Genomic DNA, 23730 nt, shown 5'->3' with positions numbered 1-23730 from the left:
GGTGAACTGTAAGCCACTATAAACGGTTTATACTGCTTGTATCTATAGGAACCAGGATGTTCTGGAGAACCTACTTGCAGTCTTCATGGCCTTCCTGGTTTCATTTCTGGGTTTTGTGCTTCTTAACCACGGCTGCTTCAAAGACTTCTGGGTCTTCCAGTTCTGCCTAGTAATTGCCAGCTGCCAATATTCATTAATGAAGGTACGGAAATCTCTTCTGAAGGATATCTTGACTAACTTCTGCATCCAGCCTGAATATCCTGTGATATCTAAGGAAATGATTGTTGTGATATTTACTGACAAACGAGGATTAGTCATTGGCTCCTGTGGTTTTGTTTTAAAGAGCGTTCAACCAGATGCTGCCTCGCCAACACATGTGAGTTTAACGTTTCTTTGTTCGTGCAGAAATGTTGCAAATCAAAGACAAAATAAACTCCAGAAAAAACATCTTATAAGATCATATAAGATCCTGTCCTGTTAGCAACATATTGACTTTACATTTCTGAGCCTGCGCTGGTTTATTGAGCATCGTGACCATCGTGTGCTCATGTGTGTATCTCCAGGGTCACAACCAGCTGGTGGCCTACAGCCGAGCTGCCTACTTCTGCATCGTCTGTGCTCTGATTTGGCTGCTAGAGCAACTGCTGAGGAGGAAGGACCTACCAGTCTCCACCCTGTACGGCATCACCATCGTCTGCCACGACGTGCTGCACGTCACACGAGACCTGCTAGTGGGTGGGTATAGCTGTTCACATGAAGTTGTCAAATTATGTTTTGTTTTCTGGTAGCCCTGGAGCTGCTATTGAATATTTTCTCATGTTTTAAAACGTGAATTTGTCCTTGAGGGATGCTGAGAAATGTCCTTTTGTTTAATACATTGAACAGGTTTTACCTACTGCTTCCCAATCACATTCCTGGTTGGCCTTTTCCCTCAGATCAACACCTTCACCATCTACCTGCTGGAGCAGATTGACATACACCTTTTTGGAGGAACAGGTTAGTGAAATAGCATTTTGAACTCAGCAATGCTTGTGCTCACAAAATTCAGATCCCATGTGGATGTTCATTTAAATATTACTTTATTTCTGCAGGATTCTGTGGATATAATGGTTCTGGTTTAGATTCCGAAAACATTAAATATTACAAATTTAATATTGGCTACAAAACTTCAATTTGATTCAGGAATTTAGGATTCTGAAAATCAGCTAACCTTCTTTTTTGAGACATTAGGGCGTGGCTTGATCAGATTTTAATGACGGTGACCAATCATAATTGGATTCTGAATTAAGGAGCGATGGGAATTTCTGCAACTAAGTACAGAGAAAAAAAGAGACGCAGAAATCTCTCACGTGGAATGTCTGGAAACGTCCTAACTGTTGCAGGAGGTGTGATTGTCAAAATAAGTGAGCGATTTAAAAATCATAAAACTGAACCCACAATGTCTCTTTCTGGGTTTCTCAATGTTTGACGCTCACCCAGCTTCTCTCTAATTTGTGCATCAGCTGCTACGAGTCTCATCTCTGCGATCTACAGCGTCCTGCGCAGCCTGTTGGCTTTGTCTCTGCTCTACGGCTTCTGCTTCGGAGCGCTCAAGGTAAAAAACGAAAACAGATCAGGTAGGAAGTCTGTTCTCTTTTCCCTCTACGTTGTGAAACACGGGGAGTTTAGATAGAAATATCACGCAGCTGAGCAGCGCCACAAAGTTCCTTCAGTAGAGCAAAGTAACTATTTCCTTATAAGTAACTTAAGTAACTATTGCTATAGTCATCTTTGAAGCGGTCCGAGATCGCATTCTGGTTGGTTCATGTGGAGCTGATTCACACCGTTTTGTGTGTGTGTGTGTGTGTGTGTGTGTGTGTGCAGGAGCCGTGGGATGAGCAGCACACCCCAGCTCTGTTCTCTGGTTTCTGTGGCCTGCTGGTGGTCTTCTCCTACCACCTCAGCCGACAGAGCAGCGACCCCTGTGTGCTAATGTGAGCCCCTGTGTGTGTGTGTGTGCGTGTGTGTGTGAGCATATTTTTGTTTGCATGCACATAACACTTTGAATAATCTTTAACATGAATACAGTATTACATAAATGCATGGAAGAAAGAGAAGCATTCTTAGATGCATATAGCGTCCTCTGTTTTTCATTTTTAATGATTATTGCAAACAAAGAGTAAAAATAAACACACACACACACACACACACACACACTCAAATACATTGCTTTGTGTTCTTTAACTTTACAAGACCCTCTCATCTTACATGCGTGACATTTTTATTGGCAGGTCTCTGATCAAGTCAAAGATCATGCCCACCGCGGTGGAGAGTGAGGAAGAGGAGGAGGAAGACACGGCGAGTAAGGACCCGCTGCCGGAGAAGTTGCAGGACTCTATGGTGACTAAAGAGGACTGCACAGAAATAATCTCATGTAACAGTTCATTTGGATTATGATGATAAAAGATGAGTGATGTTTTTGGAGATTAATCGAAAAGCTTTTTTATTTTTTATTTTTGAATCGCGTCTCTCAATGATTACTATCAGATAACACACTTTACACTCCGTGTAGCACAGCGGTGGAATTAAGCGTGAGTACACGGGATTATCCATCAGAGACGACGAAGCCTCCACTACTTTTATCATCTTAACGGTAGTCGTGAATCTTAAATCGTCTCACTCTGAGAATGATCAGCCGGTAGAATCCTCCCTCCCTGCTCTGCTCCACAGAAGGAGATCCTGCTGTCCGATCTCGTGGTGTGCTCTGTCGCGTACATCCTGACCTTCGCCATCACTGCGAGCACCGTGTTCCTGTCTCTCAAGGTGAGCTCCTCCCTTCCTTCCTTTCACGCTGACTTCTGATCACATTGTGCCGGAGCGCTAACTCCAGGGATGTCTCCCAGCCCTTTGTGACCATCGTGCTGTATGCTCTGGCGGGGACGGTGGGGTTCGTAACGCACTACCTGATCCCACAGCTGAGGAAGCATCACCCTTGGTTGTGGATCTCCCACCCAGTCCTCAAGACCAAGGAGTACCATCAGTTTGAGCCACAAGGTCAGCAAACCTGCAGCTTCGTCAGTCATTTCACTCTCAGATGCCAGTCGGGCGTTCCTCTGTCTTTCTACCGAGCGTTTGTCGTTCTGGTGTTCCAGAGGACGCTGCGTTGATGTGGTTCGAGCGACTTTACGTGGGCCTGCTGTGCTTCGAGAAGTACGTGGTGTACCCTGCCATCGTTCTGAGCGCGCTCACTAATGACGCCTTCGCCCTCAGTCATCGCAAAAAGCTGGGGATCCAGTGAGTGGTGCCCGTTAATATGTGTGTGTGTGTGTGTTTGGTGAGCCGTACCCTTTCGTCGTCCGTCTAAAACGCTCCTTTGCACCCCCAGCTGCGATGTTCTCCTGACGACCGTCGCCGGGCTGAAGCTCCTGCGTTCGTCCTTCTGTGACCCCAGCTTCCAGTTCCTCACTCTGCTCTTCACACTCGTCTTTTTCCACTTCGACTGCCCCCGCGCCTCCGAGAGCTTCCTGCTGGACTTCTTCATCATGTCCATTGTGTTCCACAAGGTCAGATAACTGGAGACTAGTAGTGTTCCCTCTTCCTCCTTGCGTTTTGTATGTGTGCCACTCATATATGCAGAGGATGTACAGGTTTATTGTGGGGGGCTGCTGCAACATTATTGTGCTGTCGCTCACTGTGATGCTTCAGATGCGCGAGCTGCTGCTGAAGCTCCATTTCATCCTGGTTTACATCGCTCCCTGGCAGATCGCCTGGGGCAGCGCCTTTCATGCCTTTGCTCAGCCGTTTGCCGTGCCTCGTATCCTTCCTCCAAGCCTTGCGTGCCGGTCCGCGTCTGCTTCACAGGGCATCGCTCTCTGTGCTGCTATTTCTTTGACTGACTTGTGTTCAGACTCAGCGATGCTGCTGCTCCAGACTCTTCTCACCACTGTCTTCTACACGCCGCTGGCTCCCTTTCTGGGCAGCGCCGTCTTCATTTCCTCCTACCCGCGGCCCATCAAGTTTTGGGAGCGGAACTATAAGTAAGGCAGCGTTGTTAATACGATTGATATTGTTCATCTTTATAATAAAACCTCCTTGCAGTCGGGGAAAAACAAAACTCACTACAGCATCACATTTATGTTAATCTATGTCTCAAATTAGTCCTAAACGAGTGCAGTTTGTTCAGTTTGAGTTTTATAAAATAGTATAGTGTCCAGATGTTTTAGGAAATGGTTGAGTTAGTAAAAAAAAAAGAAAAAAAAAAAAGACAACCATAAATTCATGTATTCTTGATCTATTTTTAAAAGGACTCTGGTCCTTCTAATTTATTGGTATTACTGCAACAAGCCTTTTGCTACCCAACGTTAGCACTCCAACTCTGTTTTATATGACAAACACGCAATCACACTATAAATGGTGACGTCGTCTCAACATGTGGTTTCGGACCGCCTCCTCTCTTCTGCAGCACAAAGCGCATTGACAACTCCAACAGCAGACTCGTGTCCCAAGTCGACAAAGAGACAGGTGAGTGATTTGCTGCACAACCCTGCATCATTGCTTTCATACATCATCATTGCAGACGAATGAACGGTACATTGGATATGCTACACTTAGCACAAAATATAGAAATGAACTTCTTGTGGTTCTAATCGATTTGGGAAGGAGTCTTGATCTCTACATCCATTGATCCACATCCATTGATTTCCTGCTATCCCTCCCACACAGGGTGTGATGACAGCAACCTAAACTCCATCTTTTATGAGTACCTGACTCGCTCGCTCCAGCATTCACTCTGTGGCGACCTCATGCTGGGCCGATGGGGCAACTACAGCGCCGGAGACTGTTTCATTCTGGCTTCTGACTACCTCAATGCTCTGGTCCACCTGATCGAAATCGGCAATGGGTTGGTCACTTTCCAGCTGAGGGGTCTGGAGTTCAGAGGTACAGCTTTGACCCGCCCGTTCTTTGAATGCACCACGAGCTGCTTTGATGTCTGACCGACCTCCTCCACCTCTCAGGCACATACTGCCAGCAGCGAGAGGTGGAGGCCATCACAGAGGGCGTGGAGGAAGACGATGCGTGCTGTTGCTGCGAGCCGGGTCACCTGCCCCACACGCTGTCGTGCAATGCGGCCTTCAACCTGCGCTGGCTGGCCTGGGAGGTGATGGCCACCAAGTACCTGCTGGAGGGCTACAGCATCAGCGAGAACAACGCCGCCACGATGCTGCAGGTGTACGATCTGAGGAAGCTGCTTATCACCTACTATCTGAAGGTGCGCTTCATGTTCTGTGTGTTTAAACAAGTAGCTGTACAAGTTTTCACTATTGGATGTATTAATATTATATTCCTGTGACTCATTTTGATGAAGATTCTGCGTCACTTTGGGGTTTTTTAATTGGGAGTGTATTTTTGAACAATATGTCAACAAAAACTAAGAATAAGCTAATATAAATAAAAATTACGTGGCCATGGGCAGTCACTCTTTGCCAATGTGAATTATTATAATGTTTTTACATGGCTTGTTATTAACAAATAAATGTTAATATATTCAAATATGAATTTGGTTGAAATGACTCAAGATCAGGTTTTGTTGTGATAAAAATACCCCACTTTGTTTAGCTTACTTTAAAAAAAACTGAATTTACAATTAGCTCATAAAGAGGTGGAAAAAATTCACGTTTTGTAGCCTGGAGAAAACAAACCTTGATATTCTGCTTTTAGCATTGATTACAAGATGCATTTCTCAGGCAGGAGCTAAACAACTGCAAATTTTAAACAAAATGGTTTAAAGAAAAATACCTGAAATCTATAAAAAAAAAATCTTAACATTTTAAATGGCTCTAAAGAGCTCGCATTCCGAAGGTTAAATAGTTTGAACTGCAGATGAAGTCTTTCATGAATTAATTATCATTACAAATGGCAGCTTGCCAGCAGTGAAGCCACATGTGTGCTAATAGCTAGAGCACTGTCATTCCTTTCTTTGCTTTCTCTTGATTTGCCCACTAATTCTGTTTCCTCCCCCCCCCCCCCCCCCTCCCCCCCCCCTCCCCCTTCTCCTCCCAGAGCATCATCTACTACCTGGTCCACTCCCCCAAACTGTCGGCCTGGCTCGAGGACGCCACCATCCAGGAGACGCTGCAGTCCTACACCAAGTGGCACCACATCGAGCGCGACCCTCAGGTCTTCAGCGTGAAGATCGATGAAGACTACGTGCACTGCCTGCAGGGCGTGACGCGGGCCAGCTTCTGCAACGTCTACCTGGAGTGGATCCAGCACTGTGCTGGAAAGATGGAGACGGTAAAACATCTTCTGTGTTTGATGTGGTCCCAAACACACTGTTTAGCGTTACATACGTACATCAATGCTTTACGCTTAAATAACGAACTGATCATTGATTTTCTCATGCCCTGCCTTGGTGCTTGTTTTTTGCGTGCAGCCAGTGGAAAGTGACGAAGACTCTCCTCTGGTCACCCTGTGTTACGCTCTCTCAGTCCTGGGTAGGCGATCTCTCGGCACAGCGTCGCACAACATGTCCAACAGGTACTAAATGTTCAAAAACCAAAGAGCGACTGAAGCAGATAGATGAGTTTGGCTGAATTACGTTCTGAGTGCCGCTGTCATTGGGCTGTTGTTGATATAATGGGGCCGCTGAGCAGCCTTGATGGGGGTTTCGTGCTCGCTGAGTGCTGTCTGGATGCTTTTAAATCCATTTATTATGTTTTCTAAGTGGTCTACAAAGATCTTCTTTTTTTTTACTGTGTGTAAGTTATGTTTTTCATTTCTCCAATTTTCCCTTTGAAGTATCAATATCAATCCGATTGTGTAACACATTTTCATCTAATGATGCAATAAAAGGGAATCAATCCTAACTTTTTATCACAAGTCTGTTTTTCCTGCATTCAGAATTGTTTCATTTGCTTCCTATAAATTAAAGACATTACAGTTAATTGTACACTTTGAGTGTTTGTAAATGTACTGGAAAACATTCTCTGTCTAAACCAGCAGGGGGCGTCAGTAGCCAAATCTTTGTCCTTTCGGGCAGATTTCAGACGCTGTCTTTGCTTTGAGTTTTTGTGCTTTATATTCTAACAGTGCATCATTTCTTTTTTTCTTCCTCCACCTTGTCATCCATCTATCCCCTGCCCATCTGCCGCTAAGCCTGGAATCATTTCTGTACGGCTTCAACACCCTGTTTAAAGGCGACTTTCGCATTGCCACCAAAGATGAATGGGTTTTTGCAGACCTGGACCTCCTGCAGAGGGTGGTGGCCCCTGCAGTCAGGATGAGCCTCAGACTGCACCAGGTAAAGCATATAAACTCTCCTAATCTGTCCTCATATATGTGTCGTTGTTTCCTCTCTTGTGCAGAAGCATTCAGATTTTGTTTTAAACCTACAACTCTGTGAAGATTTAAAGGCACATTTCTCCAATTCTATTTTTTTCTTTCTTTTTTGTACAATTTTAGCAGACCGTGTGTTGTTATATTTTGTGCTTTTGAATCGACTGTGTACAGTATGTAAGGCGACTTTGTGAAATGAAATCTCGCCTGCCCTCTCAGGATCATTTCACGTGTCTGGAGGAGACGGAGGAGGCGTCTGTCTTGTACGAAGCCATCACAAACTACCGCAGCAGCCTGGTGATCTGCCACGAGAGTGACCCCGCCTGGCGTAAGGCGGTGCTATCCAGCCGCGACACACTGCTCACGCTGAGGCACATGATTGATGATGGCACGGACGAGTACAAGATCATCATGCTGTACAAACGGCACCTCAGCTTCAAGGTCATCAAGGTCAGAGGCAGACAACCACCTCAGTCACTTCTCCGTTTGTATTTCTGGGCATCAAACGTGTATTTATTGTTTGTGTGTTTGCACATTTTTTCCTTCCATCTTCCACCGGGGCCGGCTCGCGGAAGGAAACAGTCTCAGCAGGGATTTCCAAACTTCCCTGTCCTCTTCCAGGGGGGGGGGGGTAATAGTCTCTCCAGCCTGTCCTAGTTCGTCCCCGAGGCCTCCTCCCGGCATAAATGATTTAATAATCTGTGATAATAACGTCTCCTTTGGTCTCTCTGCAGATAAACAAGGAGTGTGTTCGAGGGCTGTGGGCAGGCCAGCAGCAAGAGTTGGTGTTCTTAAGGAACCGGAACCCGGAACGTGGCAGCATCCAGAACTCAAAGCAAGCACTGAGGAACATGGTGAACTCATCCTGCGATCAGCCGCTGGGCTACCCCATGTATGTCGCTCACTGCAGGGCGTTCGCTGTCGCACAGAGCAGAACACGAATGAACTTTAAATATAAATCTTTACGTCCTTGCTTCTCAGGTACGTGTCACCTCTAACGACGTCATACGCAGGAACACACCGCACCCTCCGCAGCATCGGAGGAGGGGCTCTAAGCCTGGATATCATTCGTTCCTGGCTCTGCTCTAAATGGTTACGGTCAGTTGACAATAAATTATCTTTATAGAAATTATAGAAAAACGTGTTTTGTTTTTTTGACACCTCAATCAGCGTCTCTGGCCTTTGCCGTCTTTTCCAATTCCCTCCAGCGCAACAAACTGTCGGGATGACCTTCTAACGATATTCTCCCCAGAGAGGAAAAAGAGGCTCTCCTAATTTTTTTGTGTAGATTCCAGGCTGTAAAACAACGTGACTGTGAAAGGAAGCTTGCAGGTTTCAGTTCCTGGAACAACCATCGACCTCTGATGGATACGTTTAATTTGTTTGGATATGTTTAGAGCGCACACTTACAGAAAAAGTTCCGAGGGGCGTAATCAATGTAAGCTCAGGGTTACTGCCCTGATGCAGATACTCACCGTAGACAAAATGGCACGTGTCGAGACTTCATATAAGTAAATCCGTTTGTTTATTCCTAAACTGCCCAAATGCAGCATTGGCTTTTCGATGGTTTATTAGAGGTAAAAGGTTGATATGATGGGATGTCTAAATGTATTGATGGGAATCAGTCTGGATGATTCTCCGTGGATTGATCACTCAGTGGTAGACGTGCTCTGGAGAGACTTCCCCTGCCAACTTCCTGCACTCTTAAACACAGAGGAAGTGGAGAGCACACACGAGACATGGTCGTGCCGCACTTCCTCTGGCTCTACATCCTCCACTCGCTTCCTGTCTCTCCCTCTGTTCTTTCATTTTGTCGTTCAGCCTCTCCGTTACACGCTGTCCTCAGTTTAGCTCATCCAGCATGCTCTGTATTAACCTTTGCAGGCCAGCTCATGTGTGGGTGTCAGTGTGTGTTTGCCCGTGTCTTTGCGTGTCAGTGTGTGTTTGCCCGTGTCTTTGCGTGTCAGTGTGTGTTTGCCCGTGTCTTTGCTTGTCTGTGTGTGTTTGCCCACGTCTTTGCTTGTCTGTGTGTGTTTGCCCGTGTCTTTGCGTGTCAGTGTGTGTTTGCCCGTGTCTTTGGGTGTCAGTGTGTGTTTGCCCGTGTCTTTGCATGTCAGTGTGTGTTTGCCCGTGTCTTTGGGTGTCAGTGTGTGTTTGCCCGTGTCTTTGCTTGTCTGTGTGTGTTTGCCCGTGTCTTTGCTTGTCTGTGTGTGTTTGCCCGTGTCTTTGCTTGTCTGTGTGTGTTTTCCTGTGTCTTTGGGTGTCAGTGTGTGTTTGCCCGTGTCTTTGCATGTCAGTGTGTGTTTGCCTGCGTCTTTCTGACTGTGTGGGTTTCTCTTAAGCTCCAGAATAGACTCGATTTTTAAGGTGTTTTTAAAAATAAATCTCACTAGGTAACCAAACTTCAGCTTTATTAATTTAGTAGTAAGACTAGATTGGTGTGTATCATGTGTGTGTGTGTGTGTGTGTAAGCTGCTCTCATAGCCACAGGCTTGAATTATTGTCTCTTGCCCTGATGAGGGCTTGAATGAACGCGTCAGTGTGTCTTCTTCAGGGTACGCAAGGACAACTTGACCAGCTGTAACAGTGGCGTGAACATGGATGACGTAGACTGCGGCGCCGGCGGTTCGTCCTCACTGAGCCACAACCGGCCGTCCTCCGTCACGTCCAACAGCCTGAGCCTCTACCAGCGCAGAGCCAGGACACACAGCCACAGACACCACAACACAGGTCCAGTACACACAACGCCACTTACAGGCAATCAGATCCAAAGAAATCTTCCAATAATCCAAAAAATGCTGAATATCACATCCAATAACCGGGAAAGATACGGAAATGATAAAAAGTCAATCATATATGTGTTATTAGCTTTTACGTTTGATATTTAAAGTAGATTATAATCAGATTTCTTTTTAATCTGTACAGTTTTAGCTTTTTTTTTAGAACAATACTGGTAATGCAAACAAATAAAATGTAATTGTCTTTTTAATCTTACCGTCTTCATCGGCCTTAAGAAAGAAGATTTATCTTCCGTGGTGTAATTGAATTGGAATCTATTTTTTACTGTGCGTGCTTCCCCAGCCAGGAGAGAGTACCGCAGCCGATCAGTTCAGCCTCAGAGTCAGCGCCCGCCCGTCAGCAGCCAATCAGGACCCATTCTGGACTCTGGCTCTACCAATGGGCTTGTCCAGCGCCTGTCCAACAGTCAGCTGTCTTTCAACACGTCCATTGCCTCCATATTTTCCCAGGTAAACACACAAACTTTGCAGCTTTTTTTTACATTTATTTCTCTCATCTTTAAACTGTCTTGTTTAAAGATTGTCGTCTGCCTTCAGGTCCCTCGTCTCTCAGGAGCTGCTGGGATCAGCTCGCAGCTCCAGGCGGCGCAGCATCAGCAGCGCTCCAGCCAGGTGACACGCCACAGTGTGTGACCTATGGTCACAGAACACAATGTACAGACAGCCACACCAAATGGAAACACTGCTTGGGCTTTTTTTAAAGGATGCCCTTTAAAAAGAAAAAAAAAAAAACTTTTGACAATAAATTATTATTTAGACACAAGTTTCTGCTTAAATGAGCAGCATTATAAGCTAGAACTACATATTCTTCTTTTGTGGTGCCTCCTGCCCAGGTCTCCTCCTCTTCATCCACTCTAAGCCTGCTGTTTGGGAAGCGTAGTTTCTCCAGTGGCCTGGTTATCTCTGGGCTCTCTGCTGCAGAAGGGGGGAACACCACGGACACACAGTCGTCGTCCAGCGTCAACATTGCCATGGGACCCTCACACAGGTCCAGCAGCAGGGCTACGCAGGTAAGGGATACGTCGACAGGTGCGCGATGCAAAGATCCTGGCTTTTAATGCACAGTGTACAAAAGGACAGAGCCTCCTCTTACCTGCAAATTAGCTTTCAAACAGGACAACAAGATATACAGAACAGCATAAAGTTTATGTTTATGATGAATAAAAATGACCCTATAAGAATTTAATTTTAATGGGTAAGGGTTCACAAGAGCTAATAGATTGCATCTGCAGCTCTGGTACTGATACAAGGATCTATAAATCACCTTTTAAAACTATCAACTTTAAGATTTAGTCATTGCTGTAGCTTCTGTGCTGCTCTGTCTGGAGGCCATTCAGATGTAGAAGGCCTGGCAGTTTTAGACATGACACCATGGGAAAATAAAAATCCTCCTCACCGTTTTCTTTTTTTACTGAGTAGGATTTAAGCCGGCTAATATTCCTCCGATGTGTCTCCTCCTCTCTCGTCCTCTCTCACAGTGGACGTCAGAGCCATACGAGAGCGTAGACCTCACATATTCCAACGGCGCCATCGCCGTAAAAGAGGCCGTGGAGCCCAGCGACCTCGGCTGCAGCCAAGGATTGGACGAGACCCAGGAGGATTTGGAATCTTTCTCAGAAGCCCCAGAGGCAACGGATCAGAAGACTGTCTGAGAGAAGAAAAACATGACACACACACACACACACACACACACACACACAGACGCGAAAGTGCCCATACGTATGCATTTACACAGATGCGACTGTACGACAAGCTATACACAAACCTGCCTCCTCTTCTGTTCTCTTGTGGTCTCACTCAGTTGTCTGACTGTAAATACGTATGAAAACACAGTTGATGAAATAAAGACCTTTTTAGATGAGCTTGTCTCTTTCTGCTCCTGTGGCTCAAAGGTTTGGTTCAGATGTGGTAGTTCAGGTTCATGCTGTATGTTGGTTCTGTTGTTACTTACATTTCTACACAGTTTTGGGTTCGGGATGGCGTTCATTAAATTGAATTTGAGTTTTTAGTATTTTTAGACTCAATAAGTTTAAAATTGACTACCTTTTAAAGCAAACAAATAAAATATTGATATTTCCCCAAAAATGTTATTTGACAGAAGCTTTTACTTTGAGCTCCAGGTTGGAAGAAAGCAGCAAGCAGCAAATGAATAAATAAAAACAAACCTCATGCATATTGAATTGCTTTCTTTTTTACTGCTCAAAATTGGGAGAATGGTGAAAATTGCCTTGGTCATCTCATATTTCACAATTTCTGGTTTAAGCTTTCTTATTTTAATATTATTCTCAACACGGCATATTGACGCCCTTTGTCACGCGTCTGATCACAACGCTAACGGAATCCAAAATGTCACAAAGAGGGCAGCATGATGCTGACATTCAGAGAATCAGAGAAACGCCACAATCACTGGCAGCCCATACATTATTTAAGATGCTTGCACAAATTAAAGATAAATAGAGGTATTTCACTAGATAAGTGAATTTCTTTTACTTGCTGTAGACAGGAGGGAAATTATGCTTATTTCACTGTATGTTCTGGTTTCTAAAAAAAACAGAACATTATCTCTTGGATTGCAAGTGCATTTACACCGTGTATCTGCGGGATGAGAAAAATAAAAACAGTCACACCTGGCAAGAATCTATTAAGAATTTATTGTAAGTTGTTACATTTAGATTTCGTTCTCTAGCAGCACTATTTAAATTACAGATATTCAAGGGCAATAAACACAGATTGGAGTGTTAGCTCAATGCACGATGCCATCGTGTAAACAAGGACAGAGACGGAACTGTAGATCAAAACATACAACGGAATCCGATGCTGATAGATCAAAGGCTTTGAGCTTTAAAAAATAAAAAAATGACTCAAGTAGATTTTCCATCACAGTAGAAAAGGTGAACAATTTCTTTTTTTTCTTTAAACACAATTTACAATTTCAGTTGGATCTGATCTGATAATGTGTGATCCACATCAGTGAGACAGAAATGTTCAGTGCCCGCCTTACAAGGTCTTCAGGTCTGTTGGTTACATGTTCATAAAATCCTTTATGGACAATTCAGAGAAATGGCACAAACCAATGACAGCAATATAAAAAGACAGCAAACAAAAGGTTCAACAGAACAGGTGACTTTAAATTGCAATCAATCTTTTAACCCCTTCCATTATATTGAAACAGAGGGTAGGACCGCTCATTTTGGCACCTGCCATCTTATAAATAAGCCCTGTTCTTAGCCATTAGCATTGGTCACTGTGTCAAGCTAATTCATTCAGCATTGCGTTTACTTCTTTCTATAACAAAAACAATTTGTCATTATTCTTTCAAAAAGGACACTTGACATTTGTGAAATCCGTTAAGTCATTTGCTGAGAATTAGCTGAAGCCAACGCCCGAGTCAACATCCGATCAGCTTTACGCTATTTTCTGTTTCTATTAATTGCCTTTGGAAAAAAAAACAGATTCGAGTGTTTTCACTGTAATTCTAAAACTGAGCAAGAATGTGTATAAATCATTTTCCTAAAATGTTATATTATTTAACAACTCCCAACCACGTTGCACTGTCAACTTGTTAACCAAACATTTTATAATTATATTGCTTTTGCTTAATTTTCTTCTTGGTGAAAACTAGTTACTGTGCCCTCATGCAAAGAAACCCCAACATTAATATCATTTCTGGCAGTATGTATTATATAATGTTACATTTGTTCCGGTTTTGCCTGTAATTGGAGATTCACATCCCCATAAAATGAGGCTAGATGAGGAGTTGCTGTGCTGTTCTACGGTGGACAGTGTTTCGTCAAGACTAATAGTCTTTTCAGCGCTACGCATCAAGGATTCCTACATCTCAGGACACTTGAGAAAAGCGCCCACGGATAAACGATTAAATATCCACCTGCACAATAATCAAAGTCATCGGGAATCGCAATCTGATCCTTGGGCAGGCAGGAGTGCGCCAAGATATTGGAGGAAGTTGCACAATTGATTGAACTCATCAGCTCAGTGTTTGAAGCTCAGCTATATATTGGAGGTCTTTTCTCGTTACATTTGTTTAGCGGCAAGGTAAGGCCCCTCAGCCCTGCTTACCCATGAGCAAAAAGAGCTCAAATTTGACCTGTTTCTGTGTCCTTAAAAAAACAGGAATGATCTCACATCACAAGCTGTCGAGCAACCAGGAAACAATATTGAAAAGTTCGAGCCCAAATGACAAATCTGGAATATAAAGGATCATTGCACAACTAGTGATCTGGTAAAATTGCTCTGAATTCATGCACGTAGAAATAACCAACTAGAGTCTGTATTTAATAACACAGACAGGCTCATTTAGTCATTCTGGCAATTAATAAGACACCCAAAACAAGTAAGAAATAATATCTGTCGATATTAGTGAAACGTGTACTAGGAGAAAAAAAATGAACCTCTCAAAAGAGTTTCTAACATTTTTAATTGTCTGCATACTGCAGTACTCGAATACATACTCATACAGTATTGTGTATAGCAAATAACTGAATTATTTAGTTTACTTAGCAAAAAGCATGCTCAATAGAAAAAGAAACATGACATTTTCTTTGTCACCTAACGTGACAGTAAAATGCATTATTTTCACCTGTGGCTCATCTTCCCATGCCTGTGTTCTGTCTACAAAAGGCATGACAAAAACCAAGAGGCTTAGGCATCGAAATCAATAAAGAGAAAAGTGATTGCCTAAAATTGTTGAAAGCCAACATTTGACCAGCGCCTGCACGAGCACAGGCCGTTTCCTCAAGTAGCACAAAAACTTCTGAAAGTGGTTCAGAAGAGATGATAAAGTGACCGTGTCCATGTAGAAGGAACATCAGTGGGAGTTTTTTTATTTTTTTAAAACAGCTATTAACAATGTTATGGAGGGAGTGAGAGCCCGAGAACGACAAAGTGATCTTGAGGCACCGAATAAACTTGAGGGAGAACACAAAGCAGATTTGAAAACATCATCCGTCAATAACCTCGTCTCTTTCACCACGATGCACGAAGAGGAACTGTCCGAAAAATCAACCCTCCTCTTCTCATTCCTTTGTACAAAAACAAAACTTGAGCAAGAATGGTCTTATGCTGTTAACTCATTACTGGCTGGCGTTACGACCTGCATTAGGGTAGCGTGTTTTAAGAACCCGCCCTCGTCCGATGCGTTCTGCGTCGCTACACGGCCATAACTTGACTCGATGTTTGACAAGAAGTCGGAGACAAGAAAGTGAAGTTGCTACTGTATGCCGGTTACATGCCCCTGCACTAATGTGCTTACAAATTCACAATAGCTGTGCAAAGCCCACTCGCAAGTATCACAGAAACAGAATCACCACGTTGACTATTCCATGGAAAGTGTACCTTTTAATTCCTGCTTGGAGAAGTGATTGAGTTTGTTTCCAGGTCTACAAGTCAGCCCATCAAAGTGAGACGGTGAGTTTGAATGCGAGTAAAATGTGAGTTTGATAAATTCAGTATCTACTCTCAGATTTGATCAGTGCTGCTTCACTTGGGACGGTCTGAGCGCTCGATTTCTGCAGCTACTTTTACAAACGTCTTGCTGTGAAGCTAAATTTCTTCGCTACTTGTGCTACTCTTACATGTTCTCTCATTTGCCCTTATCCCTTAATTGTCACATGCGGATCCTTGTTTGACTGAAGATACATTGTCTTGTTGCAAAAAAATAAAATAAAAATGATTGAACAATAAAATGAAAGATGACAGACGGAGCCCTGTGCGGTCCAAATACCTCCTTTAACTCACAGGCTGGGACTGGAAAACAATAAGTGTAGTGAAACATCGTAAAGTGGTTGCACCATAAATAAAGTTTTAATCCCCTCAGTTAGGAAATACTGCACAAACTGAGCTACTGGTGTTCTCGCGCGATTAGTGGTCGTCAATTCCAGTCATCTGTATCACCTCAGCAAGACTCCAGCACACAGCCACGTAAAGTCAAATAACATTTATTTGTTTTCAGCAATGTTTCTTTATCATCATGAAGGCATATGCTATTTTCTTTTCTATGTGTGTGTATATATATATATTATATCTATATATTCCATGGAAACAAAAATAAGTGTACATTTTTGCTGAATAAGATTGAAGAATATCAGCAAGGGGCAATGTAAACCATAGTCCATCCAAAGTAGATGAAAGGTGCGGTAGCTCGCCCTTTCCCAGCTCACCCACAGTAACAGATTTGCATAGGCAAATATGGGATTAGCCCTTAGACAGTGGATTCCTGAATTCTTTACAGAGATGCAAAATCTAGTTCATCTGAACACAATTAGAAACAAACGCACACAAACAAAAAAAATAACGTTGACTAAGCAGAGCTCTCTTTAACGCCTCCTCCGGTCATACACATAGTCATATTTCTGTGCACATTTTCGTTTACAGTGTTAGGGCTTCAAGTACAGCTAAAAACACAAAACAAAACCCCTTAAACATTGACAACTAAGATGTGAAATAAATTAACCAAAATGAGAGGTAGTGAAAAGCCTACGGCGACGTTTGTTGTTGATATTACATATGCACGCATATAAAGAATAAAAATAACAAAACGCATCAGTAAGGCCAGAGCTTTTGCAAATCTCCTCTCCTCCAGATGCTTCAGCCCTCAACCTTGTTTTCAGACAACAAATCCACAGCCATCGTCTACGGCAAACTCTCTTGGTACCTATGGAAATGTGAAGACAAAAATCTAAACCCAGCGATGGCACGGCATCACTTCACATCATCGTCACTTGTAAAACCCACAATTGAAGTGCAGTAATTAAACAAACGTGTACTCCCCCCCCCCCCACCACTCTGTGTGAAAATCACTATAAATTGAGAGGAAAGAAAGCAAGCGGGAAACTTTCTGCAATTTCTGTCCTCCCTGTAAAACGCTGTTACCTGGGTTTCTGGATCTGTCCTCTTAACCCTGTGCCGACAGAGTTTCGTGCAAGCCTCAAAAACCTGCTGGCATCTCTGCTCATGCTGTGGACAGCTAGTGCCCCACTGTTACAAGTATTTAATATGGTAAAACACGTCTCACTATTAATACATGTAAACTTTGTTTCAATGCACCACGACTTCTGGTTCTTGGTGAAACATTCGTGTTAATTACTGTACAGACTCAGTAACCAGGGGACAATAGTACTGTGCAGAAAATGGATTTTGTCTGCAAGAGAGCTTTGTGAAGGGCAGGCAAAAACAAACAAACAGTTATCCAAATACAGCATCTAGAATGGAAATTGAAACGGCTCCATTTCAGCGAGCGTGAAATAATTAATCATTCAGTATCAGATTGGGATAATCGGCCTGTCTTCCTCGGCTTCTGATCAACTGACTGCATGCGTGCGCAGCTCTTCATTAAAGCAGTCAATAACAATTAGGTCCTTATAGAAGAGCACTGTATTGCCAAAAGGTTTAATATAGAACATTTTCAACAAAGAAAACATACTCAAAACTATCGATGAGTTAATGGGTTTGAACCGGTAGCCTCAGCTAGCTTTTACTGTCCCAAGTGAAAATAAATCTGTAAAAAAAATAAAGAAAAAATGAATTGAAACATCTCCAAAAGTGTCATGTCTGGTAATTCAGGACATAACCTTCAGGAAAATAAAAATAAGAACCCAGCATAGTGGGATCGATAATCAATGACGACTCTACAAGACATTCTGAATACTTCTAATCTGAATCCAACTTGGCACAATTCTGGTTCAAAATTGGAGGTGGCAAAACTGCACGTCCAGGGGCCAAGAACAAAGCTCACGTTCTAATGTTGGACATTGTCAAAACAATGTCCGTCTATATGCTAAAAATGTTAGTGGGACATTCGTCAAGACACCTTAGATCCCCCCCCCCCCCCGGTGAAGTGTGTAAAAGTGCTAAACATGTACACACGTAGCCGTCATCAGCGCATGCTGTCAAAAGTCAGATTTGAAAAACCAACTGCTGTGTCAGGGCTGGCAGATTAGCATCACGCTAGCACACGCATGCAAGCCACTCGCCTTATAGCATGCTGTGACAGAGGTGACGCTAGCTTGTGGCATGAAGGAATACGAAGTTCCTTGCTAGCCCATCACATTAGCTTTTTAGCATTATCCAACCAACCCTTTTCACTGTAAACAAAATATTATTTCTTTTAATGCAACCTTTTGAACGGGTGGAAACAGACTGAAGGACGACCAAACACCTCATCTGCTGCAGAAGACAGACATGCACCGAAACGACAGCCTGGTGGACGAGGCGCGACCGTCATCTCTTCACGTTGAATTTGGCACCCCGGTCTGGATCTGCACCAGGAACTGTCTTACACGGTAAATGATAGTATCTAAGCTACAGCCACACAGAAAAAGGAGCGACATAACTCAATGATGTTGATGCCCGCTCTACCCTCAATTCATTGTCCAACACGAGCAGGCTTACTCTCCATTTCTGCACAAAAATGCAGATGATTCTTTTGAGTGAATATTTTTGCACTCTCTCTCTCTCTCTCTCACCCACACGCGCGCGCGCGCGCACACACACACGCACACACACACACACACACACACACTGGGCACATGTACTTGTCAGGCTGTGAAAAAGATGGGATGAGGGGATTGTTGGACAAACTGGCTGCTTTCCAAAAAAACAGCACTTGTGCTGCCTTTTCTTACATGTAAAGGCATTGTGATTTTCTCAGTGGAGAGACTGTTAAAGTTAATAATAATAATAATAATACATGTAGCTGCCCAACCACAATTCTAGCCCTTACTTGTCCCACTTAGAGAAACCATAAGAAGGAACGCGCTTGAACGGGACGGAGAGACAGACGGACAGGTGGATGGATGGGTAGCTGCTTCTGCCTTTGCTGCAGAAGCCAGAATATAAAAACCGCAGTCAGCACATTTTCCCTTCTCTGAACATGGACAATACGATAGAGAGACAGTTTCCCTGCCTTGATGCATCTCAATGTTCAGAGCGGTCGCAGTCTCCAGCCGACGCCCGGCTACTGTAGAGAAACGAGTTTCCGTGCAGAGCCCGTTCTCCAACTAGTTAGAAGGGCGACCAGCTTGGCGTTGTGTTTGCGCAGCAAAGAAACTACAAAGGAAACATCATTAAACACATCTGTGGAATGGCGAAACAGATGAGAACATGAGTAACATCAGCAGAAATTAAAGTTAAGGTAGAGGTCTAAATATTACAGTACATGAACTATTTGCTCATCCTTTTCTGTCTCTCTCGGTTTCTGTCTCCACTGCCTGAGAAGTCCTTGACCATAGTTACCCAACAGCTGGCCATGAGGCCGGCTGCCAACGGCCGACCAGTCAGCTGTAACCAAGAGCACTAATTGCTATTGCTGGCCAGCATTGATTGGTCTTCAATCGACCAATAACCAACCAGCAAAGGCCGACCTGGCTCCAGTGGTGAACTGGATATAAATTTCTTAAGAAATATAAATAAGAAAAAAAACAAACCAACCAGCTATCTTGGATGTCATTTAGTCTTTTTCTATCAAAATGGATTTACCAAACCCGACTTCTGGCACCATAGAAGTATTTGAAGCTTAAGTCGTAGTCTTGTTGGCGTACGATGGCGACGACGGCGGGCGGAGGGACTAGGTGTCGAGGCAGGCGCGCCTCCTGTTGGCCAGGAGGTCTCTGTAAACAGAGGAGTTGAGGAAACGGGGGAAGGAGTCGCGGTGCATCAGGGTGTAGATCTGGAACTGCGCCTCCTCGTACATCAGGCTGCTGGGCTCGGCTATAGTCTGGTTTATTCCTTCTCTCACCCGAGAGTCCAGACTCACCTGGGTAAGGGAATCAAACGGGAGTTATAAACCACAGCGGGCTCGTAGAACTCTGCGTGGCAGAACTCCGGCTGCTAATTCACCAGCGGATTCCGCCCACAGACTCCAAGTAAAAAAAGGAATTCTGGGTACCTCTTTGGGCGATAATATGGACACATAGTCTTCGTATATGATCCTGGCTTTCTCATCCACCACTGCACAACTAGTCTCCGTTTTCAGATCTTCACAGGCCAACCAGAAGAGGAGGTTGTCCTCACTGTACTCTGAGCGCAAGAAGTCTCTGAAGACCTCCCGGCCCTCCAGTGAGCGCAGCATAAACTCAAAGCTCCGTGACCACGACAGAACATCTTCCAGACTGGGGGGTCTAAAAGAAAAAAAGAAAAAAAGGGAAGATATACACATGACTGAGGATGAGACATAAACGACACAAATGAGCGTACTGTTCATCTGCGTCTTCAATACTGTCCATCTTGGTGCAGGCCTGTCGTTCACTCCTCTCCAGCCTGTCTTCAGTCCTTGATTGGAGAGGAGGAAGAATAAACAATTAGTGTCAAAAACGTGACATTTCTGGTACTTAAAATGAATATAGTTTGACTACAACCAGATTAAGTGGAGGGTGAGCAGAGCCGAGTTTGTTTGTCGTTTCCCAGACGCATCAGTCTAAAAGCACCAGTCCCTGTTATCAAGGAACCCGCTTGGGTTAATTAACATTTCCACAGTCCCCGCCGTCCCACAGCAGCGCCTAACTTCACTAGTATTTCACAGAATGTCAATTCTCTGTTTAGTGAAACCCAGTCAAGCTGGGTGTGTCTGCGATGTCACCCGCTCTGAGCAGTGTACTAATATTCCACTGTGGATCTTTGCTTCAAGTCGTCTCTGTCAAAGGAGAACGAAAGCAGCCGGTCTGGGTTCATAAAACCCCACCTATACCGTGTAACCTGTGCTGAAAAGACAACCCCCCCCCCCCCCCCAGCCCCGCCCCGCCCCGGACACTAAAATAAACAAACACGCAGACTGGAGGCAGCTCATTCTGGAGATCTGAATGAAAGACACACACAGGCCACTCAGCGCAGGCCAAGTCCACAAGCTGCCGCCACTTCAGATGGAGCGGCGAGAGAAGCGGCGCATTCACCATTCACTGCCTGAACACAATGATCCATTCACTGAGCCCCCCCCCCCCCCCCCCCCACACACACACAGAGCGTCGACGCAGCCATGATTGGTTTTGGTGCCTCACTAAGTCGAAAGTCGTGTTTTCTGACCTATGCGGTGCTGGCTGCGCAGGTTAGCGCATCGCGTACCGATAAATGAACGGCCCTGATTTATTGTTTTGTCTTTTACGTGTACAGTAAAGAGGTTCTGCTCCTCGGAAATAGCTGCGAGGCCATGAAACATGTGATTTCCCCCCATAACTTCCTCCAGCTGGTTGGAACGGCAGCTGGAGTTTGGTGATAATCGTTTAGAGCTGGTCTAGATCAGACCTCTGCAGGCTGATTGTTAGAAATAAAAAGAACTATCATACATCGGCGGCTTTAGCCACAGTCCACCTGACCTGACCCCCCCCCCCCCGGGTGATATCTGTCTCTGCGTACTACTGAGCATTTATTTTAAAAAGTACAGTTTCTTACCAAAGACACTTGCAGCAGCCGCACCAGCAGAGGCAGCAGGTGTTGGGTCGGGGCTGTCCGGGGGCCTGGGGGGGGGCCTCGATATGTGCCGCCTGCCTTTTTCTCATCTCCACTCCACTCACACTTCAGGGCTTCACAACGGACACATGGAGATAAAAAAAAAAAAAAGAAAAGAGTAATTTAATTTAAATAGAGCTAAATGAACATAAACTTTCCAGTGAATGCAGTCGTTGCCATAGTTTACTATTTAATCCAAGGCCAGACATTACATACAAGAATCCATTACATTCAAAGCTTTCTATGCTGCTGCCGCCAACAAATACTGTAGATATTTACAAGATGGCAAAAGAGCAGAGGCTCCACAGTCCTTTCCATCATTGTCGCACCCTGACTGGCGCTCCTGCAGCGGCGACCGTCTCGGTTCGGCACAGCTTTTAGAGAGGCTTTGTACGCCAAGGCCTTCGGCCTCGCAGGTTACAACAGCCCGATATGGCACTTCTCAGAGACGGTCCGCTAATGCGATTTTCGTCTTTCTCAAAATAGAAGGCACTTGGCAGGCTCATCGTGAGCTAAATGGACTCGGGCAGCCCTTCTGCCACCGTAAGAGCTCTGTGAAAGGAGCTGCATCCACTACGTACACAGAGAAAGAAGAAGCTGGAGCTAATAGTGATTAACGGCACGGTGACGCCTAATCTCACACAGGAGCACACCGGAACATAAAGTTAAAACATCCAGTCTGGTAATCAAAAGGAATAAATGAAGCAGAACTCTTACCGCTCTAGAGCAGTGGTTTAAAATTAACTCAATAAATATTTGAAACGCCAAATAAAACAAAATAACTGGGTACCAACAGATGAGCCTTCTCTCTTCTTTCAGGTTCCCTCTACGCCGCATACACGTTCACCACAATGATGATGGGCATCCAGCAAGGCTGAGACGACCTGCCCGATATGCAAATGATGTTGCCCGGCCAGCGGAGTGGCCATCAGTTATTCAGCTACCGCGGAACGACCAGGGAGGATACGGCTTTGTTCTAAACCCGGAGGAGAAGGCCGCACTGACACAACATGCAAATATGGAGTGGAAAGACAAATACATGAAGATAATGAAATAAACAGTTCAAAAATGATGTCCTTCCACTTTTCCCCAAAGTGATCAATTTATTAAAGCAGATGAAAGGGCGATCTAGTCATCCAATCACGTATCTGCTCTAAACCTGAACCCACCTGGCTTCGCCATCGCTTTATTAGCCGTGAATAATTTCAAGCATCCGTCGAACAGTAACTACACGAAGGCTAAAAATCTAATTATGGTGTTCACCGTAAACCATGGCACAGCGGCGGCTGTGCTCCAACATGTGAGATAAACAGCCCAATCAGAGTCGAGAACTGCGCTTGGAGCACCTCAATATTGATATTTATGCAGCCTGCTTTTATCGCTTTAGGCTTTTGCACGTAAATCTTTGTAAAGTGAGGCGCTTCCTGCCTTGGACAGAAAAGTGTCTGACCATTCATGGCCAGTCAAAAAGTTAATTTGTGACGGCTTCCATTCTTTTTTTTTTGTGTTTACACATTTCGTCCTTTTTTTTATTTTTCTCTTTCTTTAGAATGACACCTTTCTGCTTCAGCCATGCAGAGATGATCAGCAGTAAAACTCAGCAGTGGCACATATATGAATACACAGTAATACTTCGACATACGAGTGTTCCAAGACACGAGCAAATTTTATAAAATTACTGTATAAAGTGTCTCCGTACCGTCCAACTCTCCCCCCCCCTGGCTGATTTGATTCGATTTGAGTGTTTTTAGACCGGAAAGGATTAAATTGTTTGCAGTTATTTTATATGGGGAAAAACTGATTTGCCATACGAGCGATTTGAGTTACGAGCTCGGTCCTGAAACAAATTATACTCGTATGTCAAGGTATTACTGTATACAGATATATGGGTCTGATTTAAAATGGTCCCATTTCAAGGCGAGTTTCCACGGTGAAGTTACACAAGCAGACACCGACAGACATCCTTGTTGTCCGTGGACAGGTGGAGCAAATTAATTTATGCGTACCCCATTGTCAGACGCTGCATCATTAGGGCTTATCGGAGCTTTGAACGCTGCTTTGACCTTCAATGAGCTTTGACGCATGTAAGCAAAACTTACCGTGAATTAGTGGGATCCTAAAAAGCGGTCAGATGCGCAGTCACGGCATGAGGTAATTGGTTGCT

The 23730-nt window shown here is 44.3% G+C and overlaps 2 protein-coding genes across 2 annotated transcripts; one reads left to right on the top strand and one right to left on the bottom strand.

Moving 5' to 3' along the window:
- Positions 1-48: 48 nt before the first annotated feature.
- LOC137915977 (pecanex-like protein 2) lies at positions 49-11764 on the top strand (the record flags this gene model as incomplete). The annotated part of the gene is made up of 27 exons (XM_068759100.1): positions 49-202; positions 344-376; positions 564-735; positions 886-996; positions 1503-1594; positions 1864-1973; positions 2271-2379; positions 2710-2802; positions 2883-3033; positions 3132-3273; positions 3365-3542; positions 3685-3793; positions 3887-4016; positions 4442-4500; positions 4702-4917; positions 4995-5248; positions 6040-6273; positions 6413-6516; positions 7135-7279; positions 7534-7764; positions 8049-8206; positions 8296-8412; positions 9869-10044; positions 10396-10562; positions 10650-10724; positions 10946-11122; positions 11591-11764. Coding segments are annotated over 27 exons (3871 nt in total), but the record flags the coding sequence as incomplete, so codon positions are not given.
- Positions 11765-19692: 7928 nt separating this feature from the next.
- LOC137915974 (regulator of G-protein signaling 17-like) lies at positions 19693-21640 on the bottom strand. Its single transcript, XM_068759097.1, has 4 exons — positions 21510-21640; positions 20322-20396; positions 20014-20245; positions 19693-19881 (listed from the first exon to the last, which is right to left on the bottom strand). Exons 1-4 carry the CDS (start codon positions 21614-21616, stop codon positions 19693-19695), a joined length of 603 nt encoding a protein of 200 aa, XP_068615198.1. The 5' UTR covers positions 21617-21640.
- Between the last annotated feature and the right edge of the window lie 2090 nt (positions 21641-23730).

The sequence above is a fragment of the Brachionichthys hirsutus genome, unplaced genomic scaffold, assembly GCF_040956055.1.
Source record: "Brachionichthys hirsutus isolate HB-005 unplaced genomic scaffold, CSIRO-AGI_Bhir_v1 contig_809, whole genome shotgun sequence".
Taxonomy (NCBI): Eukaryota; Metazoa; Chordata; class Actinopteri; order Lophiiformes; family Brachionichthyidae; genus Brachionichthys; species Brachionichthys hirsutus.
Note: the sequence above shows the minus strand (reverse complement) of the source record. Positions and strands in the feature narration are given on the sequence as shown.